Source organism: Alosa sapidissima, chromosome 6, assembly GCF_018492685.1.
Source record: "Alosa sapidissima isolate fAloSap1 chromosome 6, fAloSap1.pri, whole genome shotgun sequence".
Classification (NCBI taxonomy): Eukaryota; Metazoa; Chordata; class Actinopteri; order Clupeiformes; family Clupeidae; genus Alosa; species Alosa sapidissima.
This window is the reverse complement of record NC_055962.1, coordinates 14,555,718-14,574,535: the sequence shown is the minus strand read 5'-3', so window position 1 is coordinate 14,574,535 and position 18,818 is coordinate 14,555,718. Positions and strand designations below refer to the sequence as shown.

Below are 18,818 nucleotides of genomic sequence, written 5' to 3'. Positions count from 1 at the left end.
TGTGATTGAAGTCGCCAGAGATCGCAAAAAAGGCATTAGTGTCAAGGCATCAGCAATTGCGTGCGAGAACTCCCTCGGCATGTAGTACGGACGGAGACTAACCGCTAATAACTCCACATCCTTACAGCATACAGTCTCCTTCACTGTAACATGTCCGGGGTTGCACCATCTATTGTTAATGTACAGCACCAGTCCACCTCCCTTTTTGCCAGAAAGTTTACAGTCTCTGTCCAAACAAGCTACACTGAAGCTGGGCAGCTCAACGTTAGAGGTAGGGATATGGCTTGTTAGCCACGTCTCCGTAAAGCATAACAAACTACATTCCCTGTACAACTTCTGGTTTCTTACCAGGGCATCCAGTTCGTCAGTCTTGTTAGCCAGTGAGTTCACGTTTCCTATCACAATCGATGGAACTGAGGGCTTGTCTCTCCACTTCTTCTCCCGACGCCTCGTCTTCACTTTTACTCCCGCTCTGCAACCCTGAAAGCACCACAGTTCCTCTGGGATGTTGTCGCGAACACAGCCAACATTCCGTCGTAGTGCGATCAGCTGATTCCTTGTGTACACAAGTTTGCTGCCACTGGAGCGTTGTAATATGTCCGTATCCATAGGATAGAATAAAAACACTCCTCAAAGTGTGTAATCCAAAAAGTTGCCAAGTAAAAAGTAAACAAAAGACGTAGAAACAAACACAAAGACACAGAGCTACTAAGCAGGCTGCCACTCATGTTGGCGCCGGTGTTCCCTGTATGCGACCCATACCTGCATGTCATAGTGAAAGTGAAGGGCTGAGTGATTGTCAACTGTTGTAACTGTCAGTCAACTATGACTCCCATCAACTGTATCCTCTGCCTTCAACTGTTTCAAAATAAAAGTCCTCACTAGCTAGTTAGCATAATTATCATTGTTAACATAGTTAACATAATTAGCAATTTAGCACAACTGCTAAAAATGATTAGCTAAGTTAGCTGAGTCACATGGTTAGCATAGTTAGCATTGTTAACATTTTTAACAAAACTACTAAAAATTATTAGATAAGTAGTATGGTTAGCATAGTTAACATTTTTAGCAAAACTGCTAAAAATAATTAGCTAAGTCACATAGTTAGCATCGTTAACATAGCTAACATTTTTTTTCAAAACTGCTAGAAAACATGAGCTAAATTAACAAAGTAACTTGGTTAACATTATTAGCTTTGTTAGCATAACAAAACTAGCAATGCTAGCAAACATTAGAGCCATTCCAACTGTCAGTTATCATTAACTATCTACCTATATATTCAACTTTTAAACTGTCTACTTTTAAACTATTAACTTTTATTAAGCTATGCAACCACCATGTCTGTCCTAGCGTCATTTTCATGCACTCGTAATTCTCTGGAATTACATTCTCTAGTTATTATTATTATCTTAAACCATGTTTTACAGATATTTTCCTTTTATGGTTTTATTTACTATTGCTTTTGTTTATGTAAAGCAGATTGAATAAACTTGCTTAAGGTATGGTTTATTAGGTTTATGCAGATGTCAAAGTTTTTTTGTCTTAAAGTCAATCAACATGCTAGGTCAGTGGTTCTCAAACTGTGGTACGGGTACCACTGGTGGTACGAAGACTCCTTCTAATGGTACTCCAGGAGTCTCCCAAGATTTTATAATGATGACATAATCACTATGATAACTGTATGGAACATTAGCAAATGGTTGACAAGCTAAGCTGTGATGGCAAGCAAAGGAAAGGGAAGCAAACATGATGGATCAAAAACATTCATGCAATTAGTATTAGAAAGAGAAGTGTGGTGAATGTCAAGCAAAAACTGAAATTGGTGACATGTGACTAGTGAAGCTTCCATGGCAACTGACAGCAACAAACGACACAAAACAGTATGTAAAATATACAATATGTGAAATTGTCAATAAAATACAATATGTAAATTGTAAATATGTAAAAAGCAGCAGAGTTGTAACGTCCTCTGATATCACCAAATTAGGGGATGTTTTAGGGCTGTTTACTAGGACAGCACCCGCTAAGTACTACTTTAGAGCAGTGCACATGTATTCATGCTACAAACATGTTCAGGAAACACATGAAAAAATTAACGAACACTTGTTAGATCATCTGTTACAACACTTATAATCGCAAAGACTTATCGCTATCGAGAAACTGGGCTCTTATTTGTCTCTTTTAGCTGACATGAATTCTTTCATTGGTGTGAAGAAAAGAAATGAGTTTAACGATTAATAATGTTTTACTATATACAGTTTAATGTATGTGATTAATTGCGTTTGCATTTTTAAATCACTTTAAACACAATTTGTACCTGTAGCTTCTCCTCAAAGGCAACCTGGAGTGACTGCTTATTTGTTTGAGAAGAGGAAAGGACCCCCATGTTGTAAATTACATGCATCTTCGCTATAATCATTAAAAAAATGGTGAATAACATTTCACCGAAATTTCTAGGACGAAAATCTCCAAAACCAGTTGTTGTGTACGTTGCCAGTGTCCAGTATGCTCCATACATATACTTTTTGACAAAGTATGATGCCTCTGGGAAGAAAAAGGTACAATAGAGGCAGTTACCAACAGTAACCTTGGAAACAGAAATAGCAATGTACAGTGGGTCCCAGTTAAGTTTGGACGGGTTCCTTCATGAATCACGCACCCCATTTTCTCAGCAGAAATGGCACAAACTGCAGTTGACACAAACAACCACAAGGTGTCACTTGGGAGTTCTGCCACAACTATTTTTGATGCGACTTGACTTAACTGCTTCCATGACGCAGTGAGCCATTACCAAACATATATGATAATACAATAGCGTGAGTTTATATATCTTATACCCTATTTGTTACGGTTACTTATAGATTTGATAGTGTAACGATAAGTGCATGGGCATGTTGCGGTTGCAATTTAAGTGAAATTTCTACAGTAGGCCTACAACATGCAACATGCTTGTTAGGCTGGGCTACTGTCAATGCACTTGTAGCCTACAGTTAAATGTTCAACAATTGCTGGTGTACAGGCTATAATCAATTAGCCTGATGTACAGGCTATAATCAATTATCATTTGTCCAGCTGTTTAAAAAATGTTCGTGCTACATTTAAACACAATTTTTTAAACAGCTGGACAAATGATTTAGCTAATAGGCTACAAGTGCATTGACAGTAGCCCAGCCTAACAAGCATGTTGCATGTTGTAGGCCTACTGTAGAAATTTCACTTAAATTGCAACCGCAACATGCCCATGCACTTATCGTTACACTATCAAATCTATAAGTAACCGTAACAAATAGGGTATAAGATATATAAACTCACGCTATTGTATTATCATATATGTTTGGTAATGGTTTGGTAAATGCAACCGCAACATGCCTGCTTGCCGACGTTCAAACGACAACGAAAAATATCAACCAAGGGGGTTGAGTCTGAATGACACGGAGTTCAGACTCATATTGCTTCTCATAACCATCTATAAAAAAAGTGTTTTCTTTTACTTTTGAGCACGTCCGAATTCCAGGACATAACGCACTGGACCTTATAATAGGCTCGAGATATAATTCCAAAGGGGGCAGATGGGCCTACTGCACTTAAAGATTGAACAACTCTTCCCGAAATTTGAAATTGCGATCAGTGACTGGCATCGGGTGAACGAAGCTTTTCGAAGTTGAACAGGCTAGGCTATTAAAAACTATTTGCGCACCTCAATGTCACAGGAGAGAAAGGGCTCTCCCTTCTATGAATTGAAAAAGACGTTAGGCTATCTGCAAACTGGCCTATGATTTCATTGCTTTGAGTTTGCGGCAAAGCAAGACAATGTTTTTTTGTCAGGATATGGCGAGTCAGTGTCATTTATTTGTCCAATATTAGCCTACAGACCAGTTTCCATAGTGCACATCTTATCAACAGTTTGAATGTCGTGTGTGTTTCTGCTCATTGACAAATACCGTTCAGCACAATGATTCATGCCCAATTAATTTCCCCTGTTAAAGTGTTCGCCTTTGTTACACTATTTGGTTTCGTGATGTAGCCTATGATAAACACCATATGGCCAAATATGTGACTGTTATAGGCTATACAATTTCCCCTCTTAAAGACAAGCTGGTGTAGCTTATTAGACTAGGCTACTATTAAAATGCACCGACGGTAGCCTTGGCTATGTGTGCTATCGCATAATTTCATGCACGTAAGTTCATGCATCTGTCAAGTTCACACAGGGCCTCGCACCCCCTTGCGACGGCCCTGCAGCTCCTCCGAAGACAGTGAGGAAAAAGTTCAAATACGCGATAAACCCGGGAAAAGTTGACAGGTTTGTTTCGGTCCCGGTGATTATTTGTGAAATTGTGCAAACGACAGCCTTTTCAAGGCATTCTAAGGATGGAGTCGTAGCATGCAAGCTCCCAAATTGACCCAGTAGCCAACAGAAGGCATCAATAAATTGTTGGGACTGGGGAGGGTCATGCGTTTTTTCTCAATCACTTTGGAGGGTCATAGAAAAATGTCTTGCTGGCGAGGGAGGGTCACGTCTTTTTTGACTAACGCTCCCAAAACTCCTCCGGTAGCCCCTTAAATAAATAACCAAAAGTCCCTAATTGATTATAGCCTGTAGGCCTACACCAGCAATTGTTGAACATTTACCTGTACAGGACATTGACAGTAGCCCAGCCTAACAAGCAGATGTTGCAAAAGACATCAAAAGACGCAATTAATCAGAAATAAATAATGTAATCTGCATCGCTTTATTTAACAAACTGCAAGCAACAAGAGGGTTGAGTTCGCTGTGAGGCCAAACCCAAGAGCAGAGCCTATCTGTTAAGGCACTATATGGTAATGAGCTGTGTGCACCTGGAAAGACAATAGAAGATGCTTTCTGAATAGCACAGCGAAGACGGCTCTGGTCATCCCATACCCTCCCCCCACTTCCTGTAGCCTACCATTATGACTTGTTGCTGTTTTGGGACATTAAGCTTTTTCACGTTAAGCCCCCCTCCCCCACCCTCTTCTTTCACTCTTCTTTAATTTTCTTTATTCTTTAGTAAAAGGTGCAGAACATGATTCAACTTTGACTAACGTTTCAATGTGTCAATGTTTTTGACTAACGAACATCGAAACGTTTTAAATGTAAAAAAGTTTAAAAATGTTCTGCACCTCTTTTACTAAATAATAAAGAAAATTAAGAAGACATCTGAGCTGCACCGGCGTCTCTCCTTCTCTCTAACACTTTTTGGCTTTGGCTAAATATTTCTAAAATCATTTGAGTTTCACTAGTCACATGTTTTAACAAGCAACACTTGTTATTGAACTAATAACAGACGTGTGTCAAATTGACTTCATTTTCCATACGGAGAAATAACATATGCAGAGTCTAACCATGGTCAATCTTGCCAAAAAAGCCCTCAAACCTGAAAATACATGAGGCAAAAGTGCAAAACATCACAAAACTAACTAAACTAACACGCGCATATTTACAGTGAAATGCACTGTTCTGTTATCCGAAGTCTTCTTCTTCTGCTTCTTCTTATTACAGTGCATGAAAATGCACTGTATTGTTCTTCCTAGGCAACTTCTTCTTATTAAAGTGCATGAAAATGCACTGTACTGTTCTTCCTAGGCTTCTTATTATTATTCCGCTTACCACTTACCAATACGGCCATTAAGCAATTAGAATCCTATGGCAGGTGTTCAGGCCACCTGCAGCCTCAGGCTTTAAGCATACAATCTGGGTCAATTAAGACTACACATCCTATTCAACTGTTTCCTCTGCCCAAAACTGTTTCAAAATAAAAGTCCTCACTACAATAATCCACTGTTAAACAATGTAACCCATTAAACTACTGAACTTTTTACATTCAACTTTTAAACGGTCTACTTTTAAACTATCATTAAACTATCTATCTATTAAACTAGCTGTCTATCAACAACTTTTAAACTATCTACATTCAACTTTTAAACAGTCTACTTTTAAACTATTATTAAACTATCTATTAAACTAGCTGTCTATCAACAACTTTTAACTTGTCATCAACTATGTCAACACTTGTCATCAACTATGACTCCTACCCACTGTAGCTAGTTAGCATGGTTAGCATGTTAGCATTGCTAACAGTGTTAGCATTTTGAGCAAAACTGATAAAAATGATTAGCTAGGTTTGCTGTGTTAGGTTAGTCACATGGTTAGCACAGTTAGCATGTTAGTTAGCATAGTTAGCATAACTACTAAAAATGATAAGCTAGGTTAGCATGTTAACATAGTTAGCATGTTTATCAAAACTGCTACAAACATTAGTTAAGTTAGCTAAGTAGCATGGTTAGCATAGTTACTATTGTTAGCATGTTTACAAAACTGCTAGAAAACGTTAGCTAAGTAACATGGTTAGCATGTTAGCATTGCTAGCACTGCTATAAAACATTAGCTAAGTAGTATGGTTAGCATAGTTAAAAATCTTAGCATAACTGCTAGCAAACATTAGAGCCATTCCAACTTTCAGTTATCGTCAAATATCTACCTATACACAGCCATTAAACTATTTGAATATCAACATTCATTAAACTTCCAGTCTGTCAGCAACTTTTAAACTATTTACCTTCAACTTTTAAACGGTCTACTTTTAAACTATCATTAAACTATCTATTAAATTAGCTGTCTATCAACAACTTTTAAACTATCTACTGTCTATCAAAAACTTTTAAACTATCTACATTCAGCTTTTAAACAGTCTACTTTAACCATCTCTGTATTATCTGTTTTAACTATAGATGATATTTTACATCACAACTTTAGCATTTTCATGCACTGGTAATTCCTTGGAATTGCATTTCTAGTTATTATTACAGTGCATGAAAATGCACTGTTCTGTTATCCGAAGTCTTCTTCTTCTTCTTCTACTTCTTCCTATTATTCTTCCCACCAAATTTCTGCGTCTAATTCAGCTTTAACCGTTTAACATAGAAACTTTGTTCAAACTTTGTAACGTAGGTCTTGAAAAGGACACGTGGGGAATGTATTTTTCACTTTTGTAAACTTTATACTTTTTGAGATATTAATAAAAAACAAGCTTATTTTTCCCCATAGACTTAACATGGGCTGATGACATCACAATGGGCTAATTAACTTGATTTGCACCTGTATCAACTTCCAGCTGCTCACTACTAGGACCCATCAAAGGGCCAGTTAAACTGATTGCACCTGTATCAACTGCTTTCTGCTTAACTAGGCCAACGCTCTCTGTGTCTCCATTCTACAAGGATATAAGGCACATTCCATCCAACTTTCTATCCATTCATCCTCTTCAAACCATTCACTCATCCACCCATTAAACTATCCATCAACATCCATTAAACAATCTGCCTATCAACATCCATTTAACTTTCTGTCTATCAACATCCATTACACTATCTACATTCAACTTTTAAACTATATACTCTCTCAGGCTTTAAGCATACAATCTGGCTCTCTTAAGACTACTATTTCCTCTGCCCACAACTATTTCAAAATAAATGTCCTCACTACAATAATTCACTATTAAATAATTTAACTATTTAAACTACTCAACTATTTAACTGTTCAGCCATTTCAACTGTCAGTTGTTATCAACTATGACTCCTGCCAACTGTTTCCAAATAAAAGTTTGTTTGGCATTTTATGTTAATATACAGTATGTTTATATTTTCATGCACTGGTAATTTCCTTGAAATTACATTTTCTAGTTTTGTATAGCAATCATTGTAGCATACAGTTATAAGAGCGCGTAACAGTCGTTTTACTCCCCGTATGCGCTCATCATAAAGAACGTTTAACGTGTCCCCAAAACAGCTATCAATTAATCACCAAGCGTCTTATAAACAAGTCTTGCCAGGAGCAACACCTTGCAAAAATGATAACAATAGGCCTTTATATGGCTCTACTCCTGCCTAGATTCGAACTCAGAACTGCCTGAAAGTTGCAGACCTGTTCTGGAAATACGTGCATTAACCCACTCGACCGTCAGACAACGCTATAGCTGCTTCGAGCTGCCTATTGGGTAGGACTGTAGCCTACACTGGTTGCTGTGGCACAGTCTTGAGTGACTGAATTCGTTTTCCTTTGTCATATGACTGTCATTTTGTTAACATTACTGTTAAGGAGATGCTGTAGGCAAAGGCTATATTTCAACCTCATTAGTGTAGTAAAAAAAATCAGAACTATTCACGAGGTTTCTGGGCAGCATATTTATGTTCTGTTAGCAAGCGAACTTCTCATGACTGCCGACAAAGTAGCCTACTGCCAGCTGACGAAGCTCTCATTTTAAAACATTACTGAGAGACAGGCACTGTACAATCAAGAAATCTTGCCACTGAATCTAAAACTATGTTTAACATTATGTACAAAGCTTATAGGCTACAGTGGACTAGCATGTTGCAGGGGCTGCTAAAAACACAGAGAAACACACTGAAAACTCAGCCAATCACAGCCCTTGCTGTCGAACGCTCCGTCCGGTTCAACCGCGGAACACCACAGCGGACTATGCTGCCCCCAAGCGGCTGTAGTTGTACTTACATTTCACCCAGCTGCGTGAATCACCTTGATCGTGAATGAAGTGTCAATTTTTAACCGGGACCCACTGTATCTCACCACAATGCAATACAACAATACAACACTCTCCATATCCATTGCCACCTCTAATCAACTTGAGGAAAGGGGGCTATAAAAACCTTTTACCAATTTCTCTAGGTCTCACAATGAAAACAATAAATAAAAATCCAACCTTGAAGGGAAGCACATTTATTCATTTATAGAAAAAAAGTGGCAAGTAATAGCAATATCTTACCTATATCCCCACGGAACCTGTCAGTATTCTCTGCGTACAACACACATATAAGAGCAGTAATATGCACAAAGAGAACCCCTTGGACCAAATACTTGATGATTCTTATTACAAGCAAACTGTGAAAGAAAATAATTGTGTCAGCACAAGTTAATGGATAGTAATTGCAGAAATCTTTATGTAAAGTGCTTTATCTCAAATGTATCATTTCTCAAAAATCAATGAAGAAAGAACAAGACAATTGAATAATTGCATTACATAGCAACAATGTAATCTGTAATATCAGTGATTAAAATATCAGTACATAATACATACTTGGTACTAATGGATTTCTCTTCCTCTCTCATGAAAATCAGTGCAGAAAGAATTTTTGGCAGATGTAGGAGGCGAATTTTTATAATAAAAGCAAAATATGTTTCTGCATGTATAGTACCAATTAAACTCAGCACTATCAATCCTGATGGGAAAGAGGCCACAATATCAAAGAAGTAACCCATTTTCCCAAACAAATAGTTCCGAGATGCAGATTTATAGCCAGAGATGTATGTTCCTTCTTCATCATAATAAGCAACATGGAACTTAAAGAGGATCTGTGAACAGACAAAAGCAGTTATTAATTAATATTTGGCAAAAACAAAAGAGTCATTATACAAGCTCTGTTGCCAATAATATAATAACTACAATAAGACTCTGTATTATCATATGTGTCTTTCCTGGGCAAAGCTGTCACATGGGTAAAATTTTGTCCTAATATTGTTGAGAACTGCTCTAAAACTTAAACTGTTTACTATGTTGTTAGTCGCTTTGGCTAAAAAGCGTCAGCCAAATGTAATGTAATGTAATGTAAAGATTATAAATTTGAGCTATTGTTTTTGTATAGTTTTTAGCCAATGAAAGTTAGTTTGCTAGTCTTTGCTAGTCACCGCGTTTGCAGTGTAGCCAGAAATAAAGTTTAATTAGTTCACAGATACAATACAATCTTGGGTACAAAGTCATCACAACTAATTGTGGATGATGCTACATTACTTCATCCCATACATAGCAAAGTCCTAAGAGAAATAACTAGGCAACTTTTCTCTGACAGGCTACCATAGTACAGGAAACAGAGGCCTCAAAAGTTGAGGTACCTCCACGATGTAGAACAAAACACACAATCATGTTTTTCTTATATATATATTATATTTCTAGTTTATGAAATGTATGGATGTATGTAAGATTTTACTGTACAACTAGTTTTTCTGGATGGTATTTGAACATTGAAATTCCGGATTCTTCAAAAAGGACATAATTTGCTTTGTCAGATGCAACTTTGAAAATAATGATCAGAAAGTCATCAAATATGGACTGTCCACAGGCAGTTGGTACAACGGAGTGATAAATTAACCGGTTTATATGAGTATTTAGCTAAATACATACCCTTCAGCATGGACAGAAGACAGAAATCACCATTAAATGTTATTTACAAATACTAGATGCTTTTATCAGCTCAAAGGAACAAGTTGTTTGACAATTCAGTTGACCCTCTGGTGTCACTAGCCACCAATAAACACCTCGTGCCACCAGCACTGCACAGTTTAACCCAGTGACGGACTGGACGGTCTGGGGCCGCGGCCTCTCGTGGGCCGTTTGGGCCGACATGCCAATTCGCACGGCCCCTTTATCACAAGGCCGGTTCCACATTATCTCTCGGCCCACTATCAAGCATCAATAGTATTAACTGGCTTAAAATCAGCCATATATCTCTAACTCCTCCTTCTCTTACATAATGGGAAATTTATCAGTATTTATACCAGATATGAGTCTCTATACTACAATCATGGTGACCCTCAATATTTACATAAGTCTACATTCTTTTGTAGCCTTATTTAATCAAATGTTTAAAAAGTGCATTGTTTGAAATTGAAATTCAATAAATATGCCTGTATCTTTTATTTTATTATTGGTTTACAAAAGTTTTATATGAAGCAATGACTTCTGGGAATTTCAAAACCGAATGCGTCTACTTCCTTCAGCACGGGGAATTGTATGCCGATCTAGCATGCCTTGATCCTCAGAATTTTCCCCTTATAAAAGCTAATAAACTGCGCCCAAATGCACTTCAAAAGATAATTGAATGTCTGCTTAAATTCAGTGAAGATGCTACGAGGTGACACACCTCGCTACGCACTGGGACAGCCTGAAAAAGTCTCCTCTAAACAAGTACACAGTCAGAGCGTCGGACTTTGATGATGCCGCGGAGATAGAGGAAGATACAGAAATAAACCTGGTGAGCAAGAAATGTGCTACCTGCAAGAATTGTGCAATCTGTTGCTATTTCCTTCTCCAGCAGTTAAACCTCTTTACCTGTGCCTACAATAAATGGTTTATTGGACATGACTTTGGATTAAATGCATCTTTTAAAAACGAGCGTAGCACTCTAGAATCTTTGGTTAACACTACGGTATGACGTAAGCAAAGGCCTGACGTTAAACTAAATTAGCTTACGTAAGCTAGCAGGCTAACGGTATAAATTTGTTTTACGGCCGGCAGATATATCAGACCAGACGCTATTAATGGTTGCAACAATGGCATAATCAGATAGTAAATTGTTTATTTCTCATCTCTAATCTACAAATCTAAGCAAAATAAGGTCACACACATGACATTTTAAACAGATTCAGCAGCCATTACCGATGTCATCCGCTATGTTTGTTTACCTTTTACAGCTGTTTCAGACGTTGCCCCAAGGGATTATGGGTAGGAGGGAGCATGAAGTGTGCATCGATGCTGCCTCCAAAAATTACCGTTATTTGGGAATTCTAAGATATCTTAAAGGGACACCAGGCAAGCCTGATGCTTTTTCTCTACTAAACTCCCCCCTCAATCGATCTGATTTTTTTGCGTCTTCCGTCAAGGGTTTTCGCTGCTTCTTTGCCGGCTCTGCCATTATACACACGTTTGCAACAATCTCTAGCGTTTTGTTAGCCTGCCTCTGTGCTGTAAACTGATCCTGCTTCGGTCGGCGGGTAGGATACACCGAACTTGCAAGTGGGATATTCTTCCTACAGGCAGTAGGGGCGGGCGAGAGAGCCTTCATTCGCCCCGTAATGAGTCATTTAACCATATACCGACTTACGAAGATGATTAATTAACACGAAAACGTTGCCTGGTGTCCCTTTAAAAGGCAGCAGAATTTGTTTTTCGGTTTCGAACCGCACTTGCTGCCTTGCTCCCCAGTTAGATATCTTAAAAGGCAGCAACTTTACCCGTTTCGAACACACCCACTGTCATGAAGGCTACTCAAGTGGCATGCGAGCAGTTTTTCCTCTTAAAGAGGAGGAAAATCAAGAATCACCTAAGGATACGATTGTCACAGGATAATTTGGAGGCCTTTATGCTGATGGCGACAGAGAAAGAGGTCCTAATGAACTTGGATGCTGATTACGTGATAGACAAGGTTGCGGCGAAGAGCAAGCTCCTTCGCACCTTGTTAACTGCATGACGTTAATTAAGACACGTTTGTGGAGCGGCTGCTCTGATGATCTATTCTAGGCTATTCTTTTTTCATTTTCATATTGCATTCATTTTTTTGGAGTTGTGCATTGATATATCCATGTTCTTGGTTAAGTCTTTATGCATATTAGAGTTCATCACCAATGGGGCTACAAACGTGCGTGTTATTTCCGTGCCTGTGAAGTTATATCTGTGTGTTGCGGGCACGTCCCTGTGTGGGCCGCTGGTTGGTGAAAATGCCAGGGCCGTTTTTTAATCCCAGTCCGTCACTGGTTTAACTCTTATAACTCCAGCCATTTTTTGCAGGTTTTTGCATTACTATTTTAATGACTTTATAGAGGTCTCAGGAAAGTGCAATACTGACTATCTTATATCCTTATATCAGCACAACCTAAGCAATATGAATAAAATATTGTAATTTCATTTTAACCGACATATTATACAGTATACACAAACATGAGTAAAAAATATTCAAAATATGTATTTATTTATTTTTAAATAAATAATTACAAAAAACGGTAACACTTTATAATAACTACACACAATTCATCATTTATTAAGCCTTTGTTACTTATTAGTTAATGGTTTGTTCATCATTAGTAATTTCTTGTTCATACATAATTTATCATCAGTAAAGCATTTGTTTACACAGTTATAAATAGTTTGTTCATAGTAAATAAGCCAAAATCTAAAATATGTTTATACATTATTGTTAATACTTCATACATGATGCAATAATATGTTTTTGATTAAGTAATATTTTCATTATTTAACGGTTGTTACATACACATGCACTAATGATTAGTAAGGGTGAGGATACATATTTTATAAACCACTTCCTAATACTATAATTCATAATTAACTCAGAAGTTACAAGTGGTTAGTTAATGATATTTTGCGAGCTCATCTAAAGTGAGGACGTTTTATGCCTTGCAACACATTTACAAATGAGTTATAAAGTTTACACTTGCATTTATTCATTTAGCCGACACTTTCACCCAAAGCGACTTACACGTCAATGAAATTAAAGGGCAAGGCCACATTGGTGGACGCCGGGGTTTGAACCCCCAACTTTATGGGTTACTGCATGTTAACCCGGCTCCCTATCCACTACACTACCTTACATTACAACAGCAAGACAAAATATACACATTTGGACCAAAGGTCCATTTATTCGTTTTTTTTTTTTGCATTTTCATGCACTGTAATAAGAAGCCTAGGAAGAACAGTACAGTGCATTTTCATGCACTGTAATAAAAAGGGATTTGAGATACATCTTAGTTTTGTTAGAGTGAATTACATGTGAATAATACAGTGATGGGCAAGCTACTTGGGAATTGTAGTGAGCAAAACTATCAGTTTCAGAAATTGAAACTAAGTGATCGTGTATGTGTAGGGTGTATTTCATACACAATCTGGCAACCTGAATGCATCAATGATTTTAAAATGAAGTTTGATGGCCATGCAAATTACGGGAGTTTTCCAGGAGAAATAACAAAACGGGAGGGTGCTGGGAGACAGTGGCGGCTGGTGAAAAATGCAATAGGTGGGGCTGTATCTGCGGGGGGTCTGGGGGTCCTCCCCCTGAAAATTTTGAATTTTGTAGATGTGATTTCCTGCATTCTGGTGAATTTTAGGGTGACCAGCTGGAGCTCCCAAATCATTCACAATGATACATTTGTGTGTGGGTAAATTTTAGTATTTCACTCATACTCATATATGATATGAGTATGAGTGAACTCATACTCAAGACAATATTAATTGAACTGCCATGTAGAAATCAACAATTTCACAGGTAATGATAATGAACAAGTTGCATGTTTATTATGCTCTGTGTCCAGATAGAAAGTTCAAAGACATAAAGATAAATTATAATAGGTAATACAACAATCTAGTTCTAAAGATATGTAGTCTACAGCTGGGAATTGATTAAAGTTCACTGTAGACAAATTGACAATTGGATAATGGATAATAATAGTCTGTGTTGATACTACAGAAAGAGAGAGAGAAGGCTCTCACAGAGAGGGTGGGACAACATTCTTGTAGTGAACACAAAGTATGAGAAGAAAGATGAATTTAACATTTTAGCTAGTATGAAACACAGTAATCCAGCTCTGAACTTAGAAACAACAACAAAATCAAAGCAAATCAAAGCAAACATACAGTTACATACAGTTATGTTCCTATTGAGATCACTATTTTAATGGCAAATGTGTGTGAAAAATTATGTATATGAGTGAGAGAGTCAGTGAATGAGTGAGAGTGACAGACAACCAAGAAAGCTTATTGAATTGAGATAGCAGGTGTGTGTGTGTGAGAGAGAGTGAGAGACTGACTGAGTTAGAGAATGACAGCTAGTCTGTGTTTGTGTGTGTGTGTGTGTGAGAGAGAGAGAGAGTGTGAGTGTGAGAGAGAGTGAGAGACTGACTGAGTTAGAGAATGACAGCTAGTCTGTGTTTGTGTGTGTGTGTGTGTGAGAGAGTAAGAGAATGACATATAGTGCGAGTGTGTGAGAGACAGAGAGAGAGAGAGAGAAAGAGAGTGAGAGACTGAGTAAGAGAATGACAGCTAGTGTGAGTTAGAGAGAGTAAAGAGTAAAGAGAGACTAAGATATGGTGTCTGAGTTAGATTTGTGTGTATGAGAAAGGTAGATGGAGTGAATATGTGAGTGAATGCGGGGGGTGAGTGAGTGAAGTGGATGGAGAACTCTTATTTGTACAGGAACTTTGCTCGTCTATCTTTCTGAGTGGCAAATCTCTCAATAACCCTGGTGTTGAAATCTGGAATGTCCCTTGTGAGTTTTTTCTCTATAGAGAGCATAGCCAGAGCGTTGAGGCGATCTTGTGCCATAGTGTTCCTAAGGAAAGTTTTTATCCTCTTTAAAGTAGAGAAGCACCTCTCTGATTCTGCTGTTGTCATTGGTGTGGTGATGAGGATCTTGAGAAGACTTACAGTTTCGGTGAATGTGTCTTGAAGATTATTTTCCATTAGAACCTGAAAGAGAGCCAGTGCACCACTGCAACCCTTGAAGTCCTCATTTTCGTAGATCAGGGACAGTTCTGTTTTAAGTCTCGCTTTGTCCAACATGGGATAGGCATCCACCGTGGTTTGTAGTGCTGAGTCTGGGAACTTTCTGCTGTGTTGTGAGAACAAGTCTCCTTGCAAGAGAGTGGCACTGATGAGATGCTTGGTGAAAGAAAACCTCTCCTTGGCATGGCTCATAATGGTATCACATACCTATGAAATGATACAGAATTGTAGAAAAGTAAACACAGAAAACATTTGTTTTCACATTTCTCAGTTCAACACTACAATAAAATCAGCATATTCATAGCAGCTCCAATTTTGTTATGAGCAAGTTAGGCTTACTGTAATTATTAAAAGCATAAATGTGAAGAAAATAATATAATTTCTGCATTCTCCAGTAGATAAATATGTCTAATAATGACAATTCAGAATACAAAAATGTGCAAACAAACACAAATACATAGGCTAATCCAGTGATTCTCAAACTTTTCACAATGAGTACCACCTCAGAAAAAAATGGGCTCTCCAAGTACCACCATTATTACTGACATTAAAATACAGTAGTATAGACCAAATAAACTACATATTTTACATTGTACATACTGTTTTACATTATTTCCCCCCAAGAAAGACAAAACTAGTTTAAACTTCACTGATCAAAGATTTGTTATCGTATATATTATGATTATTTCATCTTTATGAAAGAAAGAAAAAATCTCGGACACTCCCGGAGTACCACTATAGAGAGTCTGCGTACTTGTACAACAGTTTGAGAACCACTGGGCTAATCTAATACAGAAATAGAATTTATGTTACTGCTTACCTCTATTGCCAGATGTCGTTGCGTTTCTTCTCCCATTGCCATCCGTTTCTTCGGGGGTGGTTCCTGTACAGGTCCCCTATAGTCCTCATCTTCAACTAGAGAATCAACAGAGTCCCTGATCCAAAACAAGTTTCACAAGTCACTGTCCACCCTGAAATTACTGTATCATAAACCAACTTGTATTAAAACTGTATTAAAATATGTGCTATTGTTGTGTTGGGCCTAGTCAATGTTATCTAAATTCATCACAAATAAATTCATTAGTCTAACATGGTGACGAAATTGTGATATTTATGAGGGGTTATATTGTGCCTAGCCATGAAGATTTATGTGTTTATCGTTTAGGCCACATAAGCATGTTTTCAGCCAATATGCAAAATCATAGCCTACCTGATAGCCTGTATGCTGTGAGTGAACCGCTGGGTGATGCCTGCGATGAAGACAGAGTCTATGTTTCTCTTCTGCAGCTGGTTAAACAGCATGTCTACATGTGGCATGATTTTATGAAATAACGCCAGGAAGAAACAGAAAACCTCATCTTCCAACATTCTCATACAACCCCCGGCCTCTCTCTTCGATATAGCATCAAAGTCTCCTCTGTCTCGGATGGTTTGGAAACACTTGACCAGTTCATCTTTGTGCTCGTAAACTGTGTTAACAGCACGACTGTGGAAGTTCCATCGCGTTGTTGAAGCACCTGGAAGTCGGTGTGCCACCACCTCATCTAGCACTGCCGTTCGTTTGAAAGACTTAGAAAAAAATGTAGAAAAACCCCCAATGTCTGAAAAAAACTGGCCGATCTTCGGGATGTGGGATGTTGCCTGCTGCATGATGAGGTTCAATTGATGCGCATAACAGTGAACGTAGTAGGCACTCCCGTAGACATCTTGAACTTTACGCTGCACTCCACCTGTAGCACCCCTCATCACTGCGGCACCATCATAGGCCTGGGCAATTAATTTTCGCTCTTGTCCCGCAGGAAGAATGGTCCTCAGCCTTTCCAATAATTCAGTGGCAATCGTAGCAGCGGTCGCATTTGGAAGCGCGATAAACTCAAAAAAGCGTTCTTGAATGTTGTTGTGGCCATCTATGTACCGTAGCACAAGCACGAGCTGACAATGAGTGCAGATGTCGGTTGTCTCATCTGCCTGAATGGCAATATAGTCCGACTGTTTTACCTCTTCCAGAATGTGGTCTCTGAGAACTGACAACATGCAGTCTAACAGTTCATTTTGCACGGTCTTCGAAGTGCCTTTAAAAACAGTGGCGTTCTCCAGGTGCTCCTCCAAATCACGGTCGATTGACGCCATTAGGTCAATGAGACCCAGGAAAATGCCAGGGTTTTCTGATGTGTCACTCTCATCATGACCACGCAAAGCAAGTTCAAAGGCCCCACAAAAGTTCACGGCATCAACGATCTTTGACAAAATATGCCGATTCCTGTCCACCTCCTCGTTGTGTTTTCTTATGCTAATACGGTGTCCCTCATTTAACTGTGTGGCTATGCTAATTCGGCCTAGCATGGCTAACTTCACAGAGTTGTCCATATGCACTCTTGCCAGCTCATGTTTCTTAATGCGCTCTGACATATGTTTCAGGTCTGTCACCCCTGTCTGTGTCCACGAACTATCACACGCACTTGTTTTAAAAAGTAAACAAGGAAAGCAAAAGATTGCATTGGCATACCCACAGCTAGTTAGCCAAGCCTTTCGATCGAACCAACCTCTGGAAAATGTTCTCTTGTAGGTCTTCTCCTTTTCTCGCACCTGCTGTGTTATATTTACTTCTGGCTTGTCTGGTCCGAGTTCTTTTACTATTAATTTTTCCGCTAATGTTCTTCTTTCGAATGGATACAGGTGTAGATATTTAACTGAATTTGGGGATAGTAGCTGAACTCCCACGACTACATTAGTGCCACTCGACATGCTGCCCTCACACTCCCCTCTGAGGTAAATGTCTTTTAATGTTCAGTGATGCACTTGGTACTATGGGCGATATTTTCAGCGCCCCCAAACCATAAAATTCGACGATGATGATTGGCGAAATATATACTTTTTTGCGTAGCAACCGGGGAGCCATTGGCTTAAATTCCAACGCTAGTAGTGCTGAGCTAACTGGAGCCCAGGGAAGACAGCCTATTGGCTACTAGCCTACACCACTGTGAAACTTGAACGTGAAAGTGAATGAAAATATCATTCTGGAAAGTTCTAAACACATTATAAAGTAAAATCCTTATTAGCATTTAAGTAACACAGATTATATTTTTCAAAATGAGAGATTTAAAAAAAAAAAAAAATAATAATAAAAAAAAAAACAGGCAGGCAGGTTGGCGGGAGGTCGGCGCCCCAGCGCCCTCTATGGGCGAGCCGCCACTGCTGGGAGATGACCTTGAAATACGGGAGAAACCCGGGAGTGTTGACAGGTATGTAATAGGCTACAGTCTGTGCTACTTGTGTAACATTCGCTGGCCAATGTTATATTAGTAATATTTGATTAATTTCTACAATAGCATTCTTGTGTCAGTTGTAATGTAAGTCAGTGTTATGGAATATGACTCATCAAGTCTCAGTTCATAGCCGGGTCAACACCTGAACACCTAGCAAGTAGCCTAGCAAGCTGGCTACGATTTACATACAATAACAAAGATCCTTGCTCCTTTTCAACTCTCTGGTAATATT

At 38.5% G+C, this 18,818-nt stretch overlaps 1 protein-coding gene and 1 long non-coding RNA gene across 2 annotated transcripts; both read right to left on the bottom strand.

Annotated features, from left to right (window-relative positions):
* Positions 1-2,240: 2,240 nt before the first annotated feature.
* Positions 2,241-9,384, bottom strand: LOC121712195. Its single transcript, XR_006032528.1, has 3 exons — positions 9,114-9,384; positions 8,802-8,917; positions 2,241-2,544 (listed from the first exon to the last, which is right to left on the bottom strand). It is a non-coding gene; the product is annotated as an uncharacterized LOC121712195 (long non-coding RNA).
* Positions 9,385-14,131: 4,747 nt separating this feature from the next.
* LOC121712162 (zinc finger MYM-type protein 1-like) lies at positions 14,132-18,094 on the bottom strand. Its single transcript, XM_042096251.1, has 3 exons — positions 16,531-18,094; positions 16,141-16,255; positions 14,132-15,527 (listed from the first exon to the last, which is right to left on the bottom strand). Exons 1-3 carry the CDS (start codon positions 18,063-18,065, stop codon positions 15,000-15,002), a joined length of 2,178 nt encoding a protein of 725 aa, XP_041952185.1. The 5' UTR covers positions 18,066-18,094; the 3' UTR covers positions 14,132-14,999.
* Between the last annotated feature and the right edge of the window lie 724 nt (positions 18,095-18,818).

Coding starts and splice junctions, on each gene's coding strand:
- LOC121712162 (XM_042096251.1), bottom strand. CDS start 18,065: ATGTCGAGTGGCACTAATGTAGTCGTGGGAGTTCAGCTACTATCCCCA. Junction 16,256..16,530: donor CACAGCATACAGGCTATCAG/GTAGGCTATGAT, acceptor GTTTTGGATCAG/GGACTCTGTTGATTCTCTAG. Junction 15,528..16,140: donor AACGACATCTGGCAATAGAG/GTAAGCAGTAAC, acceptor ATCATTTCATAG/GTATGTGATACCATTATGAG.